Raw genomic sequence first — 9,191 nt, 5'->3', positions numbered from 1 at the left:
TTATATGCCCCCAGATAGGCAGTCGGCCTGCTGAAAAGTCCCTCCACGACTGTAACAACAGTCGGACAGCAGCTGATAAGGCCCACGACTACCTACATCTAGTCGGCCAGCATCACAGGGGTCCACGACTGATGTCTGGGCAGTCGGCCAGCTACTGGTCCTCCAGCCGCCTCAGGGCTGCCTCCCAAGCCACAAAAAAAATGGAAAAAATAGGGGAAAATGCCGGGAGTGAGGAAAAATGATAAAACACCTGATAAGGGCGGGCACACCCACAACAAAGGCCCTGGTGTATAAAACTAGACAGGAGATGACTTCTAAGACCCCCTCTCAGCTCCTGGCTGTGAAACCAACCACAGGGAGCTTGGGTGCCGCCCGAGCAAGACCTGAGAGAGCGACTTCGTGAAGAGGTCCACCGTACTGTCCTCCGTCGAACAGAACTCTAGCAAGGTGTCATCAGCAACGATCTGTTCACAAACAAAGTGCCTCTGGATGACCATGGTTTCCTCCAGTGGGAGCCCAAACCTGCAATGTAACCTCCTGCTACTCCGTAAAACTGCTCCTGGGCCTGAAGTAGATCCCCTCGTGTCCGAATCTCCTCCCCAAACCGAGTCACTCCAACCGTGGAGTCGGACTCCCTCCAACAACCCCCCTCCTGTGTAAAAGAGTCCATGATCCTTCGCATGCCGCAGAAACCACAGGAAACGCAATTCTGCCTCTCAAAGAGTCATCCGCAACCATGAGCTCAACCGCCTCATCAGGAAGCTCCCGTCCAATCTGGTGTCCATCAACCAGATCAATAAACCATACAACTTCTGAGTCACAAAGACATCACACTGCTCACAAGGATCAACACCTTACGGTGCACAAACAAGTCCTGGAAACCTGATGAAACCTGTCAACCACCCCCTCTGAATCCGGAACCACAAAGCCTAGAGAAACCACCTCCTTCTGCAAGTAAGCACCTGCTACCTGCCTGACTTTCCGAAAGGTCCCCATGGAAAGAACATCCTCAACTACTGGAAGTTCTGTCCCGAACACTACGAGATATCAGAGCATAAGTGACCTGTTCAGCTTCCTCTGACTCACGAACACAAGAACTACCAACATCAGTACTGGAAAGTTCCTGCCAACTGCTGCCATCTACAGCTATCCACCATTTGGTCTCGGAAAGCCTGTACCTGCAGCGTATCCACACACAAGTGGCCATTACCAGACTGCCACTCATCACAAACCTGAGGACCTGGGAGAGAGAGTGCTGAAAGCTTGTAAACTCCATTCTCCACTCCGCCTTCCTAAGCTTTGTCCCGGAGAGCAACAAAATGCTCATCAAACTCCACCCGTACGCCAGTCTTGCAAACCTGATGCACTGACAACAGATGAAAACCAAGTGCCGGAACATACAACACCTAGGAGGAATGCTTCCCCCCTCTGCCATCGGGAACTATCTCCATCCTGCCCTCACTGTGAACTGGGATAGTGGACGTATCCCCAGTAAGAATATGACCAGAAAGCCTGCAGAGATCCTGTAAACCGGAACGGGAAGGAGTCATGTGCCTGGAAGCACCACTATCGAGAATCCACTCCCGAGTATCCGTTGCGGAGAGTCCTCCAATCTCCTCCCTGCCTGAAGAAAATGAAGCATCGGTGTCCATCACCTCCAGGTGCACAAAAGCCGGAGTCTTCATGATTGCTGCTGAGGAATCTTCACCCTTCTCGGTCTTCCGCTTGAGACACTGCCTCCAATAGTGACCTTTCTCGCCACAATCATTACAGGTCCTCTCTGCCTTCAATTTCTCGCAGTCAGCATCGGACTTCTTCTCAGAAGACTTCTCCGATGAAGCCTTCCCTTTGCCCGAGTTACGGCCTTTCGACTGTTGGCCAGTTAAGGCCTCCGAACCTCCACCCTGAGGAGGGTTCGTGAATCGTTCCTCCTGGTCCAGGACCATGGGCACAAGCTCCTCCCACGTGATGGTGCTGAGCCTGCCACTGGTAATCAACGACGAGTAAAATGCTGAGTACGAAGAGGGCCCATGTCCTCTGACGATATCTCCTTCCCAGCCTGAAGAACTTCCTGCTGAAAAGCCTGCAGCTTGTTAATATGCTCCCGCATCGTCGACGACTTTGCAGGGCTCATAACCCGCATCTGTACTTCCAAGGAAATCCTCTTCATGGGCGATACCCTGTTGTAAAGTGAGGCCAAATGCTGCCATATAAGCGTCATGTGCTTTACATGATTGATTACCTGTGGTGTGCAGTTGAGGAAAATAAACGAACGGACCCTGGCGTTGACATGATCCCACATCTGTGTCTGAGCCTCCCGGTCCTTCCGGATCGACGGGAACACCAACAACGACGAAATCGGCGAGGTCGTAAGACTCCAGAACAAATTCCATCATCACCTTCCATATGCCGTAGTTGCTCCTGTCTAACTGACGGTCCACCGGGAACGTGGGGAGTGTCGGGATCTTCACGTCTCTCGGCCATCTCAAACAGATCTACCATAGTGGGGATGTACTCTGAAAAGGGTAGGTGGGTGGGAACAAAGAAGAACTAAAACCTGCAAGTGGCTGTCCAGCAAATCAGCCCGCCTTCCTCTTGCTTCTCCTCTTCCCGAACAGTCCAAAACAGTCCACCAATCAGCCACAAAACAGTCCCCCTCTTGCTCACACAAATCCCAAGAACTATCAAGAGCCTAGGCTCTGATACCATGTCAGAATACGCAGCGGAGATGATGACCACATTTGGGAACACAAGAGCAAAAACGCAGGCAAAAAAACAGCACAAGAGAGAGAGAGATGTAGGCGTGTAACTCTGCTCTGATATACACAAGAAGATCCCGGATATGATACAAATATGGTATGGGGGCTGGGGGCCTATTTATATGCCCCCAAATAGGCAGTCGGCCTGCTGAAAAGTCCCTCCACGACTGTAGCAACAATCGGCCAGCAGCTGATAAGGCCCACGACTACCTACATCCAGTCGGCCAGCATCACAGGGGTCCACGACTGATGTCTGGGCAGTCGACCAGCTACTGGTCCTCCAACCGCCTCAGGGCTGCCTCCCAAGCCACAGAAAAAATGGAAAAAATAGGGGAAAAATGCGGGGAGTGAGGCAAAATGATAAAACACCTGATAAGGGCGGGCACACCCACAACAAAGGCCCTTGTGTATAAAACTGGACAGGCGATGACTTCTAACAAACCAATGAGGGATGCCACAAAGCTTTCAATGCCTTCGAGGGACTCCTCTCTTTGAGCCAAGATTGCAATTGGAGGAAACCAGCACTAAAAGTCATTGAACTGTTTAAGCGCACAACCTTAGACCTCAAAAGACTATCAAGGTTTCTAGCAATGCATGCAGTCTTTTGAATCGGCATCCCTAGATTCATTGTTCCCTTCTGTAAGTTCTTGCTGATTTCTATCAAGGAGGCTCTTCCTTAGCCTCTGTCAGTTTACCCTGCTCCTCTAACTTATGTGCTTCATTCCCCTCCAGCATTTGCATAGATATTTTCCATAAGCACATATGGAGCAGCACATTCTGGATTCATCCTGATCAGCCTTGAGAAGCATTTCAGCCCTAGTTCCACTTCTTCATGAGTTCTGCATGCATTGAGCAAAGCTATCCACAGCTCCTGAGATGGAGAACATGGCACACTTTTCAGAAAGTTCTCTGCCTCATGCAAATGTCCCGATTGTGCAAGAAGATCAATAATACTAGAAAAATGATCTGTTTTCGGTGGAATGCCGTGATCATCTTTCATCATCTTGAAAAAATTCTGGCCCTCGGGCACCAAGTTGGAATGGTTGCATGCATTGATAAGGCATGTGAATGTGTTGGCATTTGGCTTCACACCTTGTTTTTGCATGGCCTCATATGATCGCAATGCCTTGTCACCCTCATGATTGATGCCATGGCCTTTTATCATTGCATTCCATGACACAATATCTCGGGCTGGTAAAGTCTCAAAGGTTTTCTGTGCCTCGGCAACTGAGCCGCACTTGGCATACATGTAAATTATAGTGTTGCCAACAAGGTCGCTTTCAAATCCTCTTTGTGTGATCTCTCTGTGTACCACTCGGCCTCTATCTATAGATCCTACATTGCCACAAGCTTTCAAGACAGAAGTAAGTAAAGCAGCATTCAGACTAATGCCCTCCATTAGTATCTGTTCAAAACAGTCCAATGCTTTCTGGCCAAGTTCATGCTCAGCAAGCCCTGCAATTAAAGCAGTACATGAGACAACATTTCTGGCGGGCAGCTTGTCAAAGACTTCTTGTGCCTCTGCAAGCGCCCCACATTTGCCATACATATCAACTAAAGTGCTGCCAACAAAAGGAAGAATTTCTAATCCCTTAAATATTATGTATGTGTGTACTTCCTGACCCTTACGTAAGGCCTTAACACTCCCACAAGATTTCAAAATGCAAACAAATGTGGCATCACTTGGAGAGAGACCTTGCGATTGCATCCTCTCAAAACATTCTAATGTTTCCTGCATCAATCCATGTTCGGCATATCCTGTAATTAAAGCATTCCATGACACAATACTTGGAGCTGGAAGCTTGCTAAAAGTTTCCCATGCCTCTACAAGTGAACCACATCTGGCATACATGTCAATTAAGGTGCTGCAAACAGAAACCTCACTTTCCAACCCCAATCGCAAGATTTCCACATGCATTTCCTGGCCCTTTTTGATGGTTCTCATGTTCCCACATGCTTTCAAAGCACATGTAAACGTAACAGCATCTCGAGAAACGCCCTCTAGCTGCATTTTCTGACACCATTTTAGCTCCTCCTCACTGTGTCCATGTTCTGCATATCCTGCTATTACTGCATTCCATGATGCGGTATCACGGATTGGCAATCTATCAAACACTTCCACTGCATCAGAAAGTAAGCCGCACTTCGCATACATGTCCACAAAACCGCCCCCAACAAAAACATCCCTTTCAAGCCCCTTTTGTACAACCTCAGGATGTAACTGCTGACCCTTGTTTGCAGTCTCTGTGCTGCTGCAAGCTTTTAGGATGCATGTGTATGTCACTGCATTAGAAGAAATCCCCACCACTTCCATATTTTCAAACACGTTCAGGGCTTCCTCACCTATCTCAAAATCAGCATATCCTGCAATTAGAGCAGTCCAGGACACGACATCTCGAGCTGAAAGCTTGTCAAAGATTCCTTGTGCATCTACAAGTGATCCAGACTTTGCATAAAAATCAATCAAGGTATTGCCAACAAAGAGATCATTCTCAAATCCCCTTTTTGTGATTTCCAGGTGGATTTCAAGGCCCTTGTCTATGGTGTCACAAGCTTTCAAAATGCAAATAAACATGGTAGCATCTGGATTGATACCATCTAGTTGCATCTGTTGGAAAAATTTCAATGATTCCTCAACATGTCCATGTTCAGCATGGCCTGCCATTAGCGCACTCCACGACACAACATCCCGAATTGAAAGCTTCTCAAAAATGCTTACTGCCTCTGAAGGAGAGCCACATTTTGCATACATGTCAACCAAAGTGCTGCCAACAATAAGATGTTTTTCAAATCCTTTATCTATAATCTCAGCATGAATGTGGCGGCCTCTTCCTACATTATTCAGTTTGGTGCACGCTTTGAGTAAGGCTACAAGGGTGTAACTGCTGGATGGTACACTATCCTCCTGCATTTGCTTGTACATGTTAAAAGCATGCTGCAATTCCCCACAGTGCACATACTCTGATATCAAAGAAGTCCACGAATGCACAGTACGATGCACCAACTTCTTGAAAACCTGCTCTGCATCCAACACACTTCCACATTCCACAAACATGGGCACAATGTAATTCCCGACAAATCTATGAGATTCCAGTCCGCTTGCACAAATGTGCTGGTGCACACGTTTTGCATACGGTAGATGATTTTTCTCCCTGCATTTTTGCAAGAGGCAGATGAAGTTGTCGACAGAAGGAATGTCAACTGTATCATATAAGATAGTAAATACCTCCTGGATGTTGTGCACCTCCCAACCACTATCCTCTAGAGGTGCAGTGCTCTGTATGCAGTACTATCTACTTCAGACCATAAACTGGCCTTGCCCATGTGATCAGACCATGGTACCTCTGTTAAGATGGGGACTTTAGGGCAGAAAGTCACTGTTTGTTGCTTAGAATGCCCAATGATTGCTTTGTGAATGTAGATCCTGGGGATACCAGCTTTCTTCATCAGGGCTTAAGACTTCTTCACTCAAAGTCACCGAAACCTCATCATCATGGCATGGAGTCCTGAATTCTACAGAATTTGGGCTTCTTGATAGAATCAATGAGTCAGAATCATGCTTGAAACTATGGCAATTAATAGAACTTTGGTTTCGCTGCTAGCACAAGCTCTCTCTATGGCGGTTTGGCAGATTGAGAAGGTAGCCGCAGACATGTCATATCTAGAAATCGAGTTAATTAAACTCATTGGACTCCACCACTGAGACTGATTAAAGTAAACCACTGGAAACTGTGGCAATGAATAGGAGTTTGGTTTGGCTGCAAGCACAAGCTCTCTCTATGGTGGTTTGGCAGATTGAGAAGGTAGCCACAGACATGTCATATCTAGAAATCGAGTTGATTAAAATCATTGGACTCCACCACTGAGACTGATAAAGTAAACCACTTGAAACTATGGCAATGAATAGACCTTTGGTTTGGCTGCTAGCACAAGCGGCGGTTTGGTGGCTGGAGAAGGTAGCCACAGACATTTCATATCTAGAAATGCAGTTGAGACTGATAAAGTAAACCACTTGCACGAATGCAGCTTCCTATCTCCAAGCAGAAAAGGAAAAGGTACTTTTATCATCATTGTCACCAGATGTTACTTCTATCATCATCATCTCCATCATTATCATCGCCACCATTGAGGTCATAATCATCAACAGAGTAACATTATGCCCTCAAGTGATGTAAAACCTTGGGACTTGAGAGTGACAAGGAGCTTCCTAGCTGCTGCCCCGTGCCCTTTTCTTCCCTTCCCTTTCTTCACATGAAACAGATACAAACACAGTTCGTTAGGATGGACACAGGTCATCGTCTTTTTCTTCATCATCATCATCATCATCATCATCATCATCATCATCATAGTGAAATCATAAGGGAGATATTGATTGCATAATGAAAAGTAGCAAAAGTATCAAACCTGGTGTTCCGAGAAGGCCACAAACTCAAAGGTACATTCTCTTGCTGCTGTAGAGGGTCCAAGCATTGCACACTTGATGCGATAACATTGAACTGTGGAGGTGCAGATGATGGCGGCCGGTGCATATTTGCCGGTAACCCTTTCGGGTTCTTAACTCCCCCGCTTCCTCATGTACCACTCCGCCACCAACCATGGCCGCGTTCGCCTCGCTTGCAGCAACACCCACCAGTTCGAGTCTGGGCAACAGCCGCAATCGCACCACCATCGTCTCCACACCGCCCGCCCTCTCCTTTGGCTAGACCTTGTCTCCCGGGGCTACATCGAGATAACTTCCTCTCCTCCCCCTTCATCATGCACTCGTTCGCCAGGGCCAGCGGCTCCTCCGACTCCTCGTTCCCGGCTGCACTCTCCTTGTCCCCAGCGTCTACCGCACAGCGCCGCCCTCGCCCGCCGTTGCCCCGTGCAGTCCGTGTGGGACGACTTGATATTTTTTTATAATAAAGAATCTCAAATATTTGATTATGAACTTTTTCATAAAGTTGATACATAGATATAGCTATGAGTAGAGATACACCTACATGAGTACATAGATACTCATTGAGTTGGCAGTGTCACACAGAGGAGGTCAACTAGTGGCTTCATGTTTTCATTTGCGAGTGTTGCTGTGAGTTAGAGCAGTAAGAAACACTAACATTAGCTTTGTCGAGTATAGAGGGTGAGTACAGGGGTGAGCATTGCTATGGCAGCTTGTGAGGTAGCTTAGATTCATAAACTACTTGGTGATATGGGTGAAGCTGTGGATAGGGCAGTTGTCATTTATTGTGACAACATGAGTAGCATACAGTTGGCCAGTAACCCAATATACCATGCTAGAACGAAACACATTGAGGTGCATTATCACTTTGTAAGGGAAAAGGTTCTAGCAGGTAATGTAGATTTGGTATATGTTAGCACAAAGGATCAGGTGGCTGACATCTTCATGAAGGCAATGGGCACAGAGAAGCCCCACAGTTATAGGAGCTTACTTAGAGTGCAATGTGTGGAGTTGAGCTGAAAGGGGGAGTGTTGAGATATCGAGCTCAACTAGCACTGCGGACATTGATGACCCATCTGGGTGATAACTTCCGCACTTATGTCATTGGCATGGTTGATGAGATTATGATTGCTATGCTGTCAATGGATAACAAGCTGTGTGACAGCCACTTTCGAGTACTATAGCATAGTTATAGTACTAGTTCATATAGTTAAGTTCACACTATAGATTGACTATTATATGTTATTGTAGGAGAGTACTTTTTCTTATATTATGTACTCTTATATCTCTTATATCTTTTTAGATATATGGTTGTAGAAAAGAGAAGAAGATAAAAGAAAATTCAGACATTCATCTCTCTTATGTGTCTTTCTTTCTCTTGTGTGTGTGTGTGTGTGTGTTTTCTTCTAAGGACCTCAAGCTCTCCCTCTCCCCCGCATTCTCTTTATCAATGTCATAACTTGTGCACAAGCATTAAAGATCTCTAAAGTTAAGGGAGAACCATTAGCTAAGTCTTCTATGCAAACGATGGGAAGGAGAAGAAGAGCAAAGAAGGTGGAATGAGGAGACTTTGTAGTGGAAATTCAGGATGGTTTGGATGAGGGAACGGTTGATACGGCGTCCACTAAGTCAAACCAAGAAAAGGTGTTAACAAGAAAAGATGAGGAAGTAACATAGAAGGAGACTAAGCTGGTTGAGGAGCCACAAACACTGAGAAGCGTGGGTGAATACCCAAATGCCCAGAAGGAGATCTAAATGCTAGAGACTGCACAAGACTTAGTGCGCGAAATTCAAAATATGATTGATGAATGATTACAAGCTAGTCGAGCATTTGAGACAATCTATCCTAGTCAAAATCTCACGAGGGAAGCCAAATGACTGAATGTGCTAGAGACTATGTCAAAACAGTGGGGATGGAACCAACTCGGTTGAGGAAGAAAGGGATGGCCTATGCTCATGGATGTTTGATGAAGGAGGGGAATATCCTCTTTATG

General features: G+C 46.4%; 1 protein-coding gene across 2 annotated transcripts; it reads right to left on the bottom strand.

Annotated features, from left to right (window-relative positions):
- Positions 1–2,800: 2,800 nt before the first annotated feature.
- LOC147608407 (pentatricopeptide repeat-containing protein At3g09040, mitochondrial-like) lies at positions 2,801–7,669 on the bottom strand. Of its 2 annotated transcripts, none has more exons than XM_086789127.1 (2): positions 7,164–7,669; positions 2,801–7,004 (listed from the first exon to the last, which is right to left on the bottom strand). In XM_086789127.1, the coding sequence occupies exon 2, from the start codon at positions 5,812–5,814 to the stop codon at positions 3,478–3,480; it is 2,337 nt and encodes a 778-aa protein (XP_086645253.1). In that variant the 5' UTR covers positions 5,815–7,004; positions 7,164–7,669; the 3' UTR covers positions 2,801–3,477. The 2 variants fall into 2 exon arrangements, with proteins under 2 accessions (XP_086645253.1, XP_086645254.1); XM_086789128.1 differs by having other exon boundaries at positions 2,801–7,000; positions 7,164–7,288.
- Between the last annotated feature and the right edge of the window lie 1,522 nt (positions 7,670–9,191).

Source organism: Cibotium barometz, chromosome 53 (genome assembly GCF_041138505.1).
Source record: "Cibotium barometz isolate CiBa-2024 chromosome 53, ASM4113850v1, whole genome shotgun sequence".
Classification (NCBI taxonomy): domain Eukaryota; kingdom Viridiplantae; phylum Streptophyta; class Polypodiopsida; order Cyatheales; family Cibotiaceae; genus Cibotium; species Cibotium barometz.
This window is presented reverse-complemented; position numbering and strand designations above follow the sequence as displayed.

Excerpts from the sequence above, each read along its gene's own strand:
- LOC147608407 (XM_086789127.1), bottom strand. The coding sequence starts at position 5,814 with ATGTTTGTGGAATGTGGAAGTGTGTTGGATGCAGAGCAGGTTTTCAAG.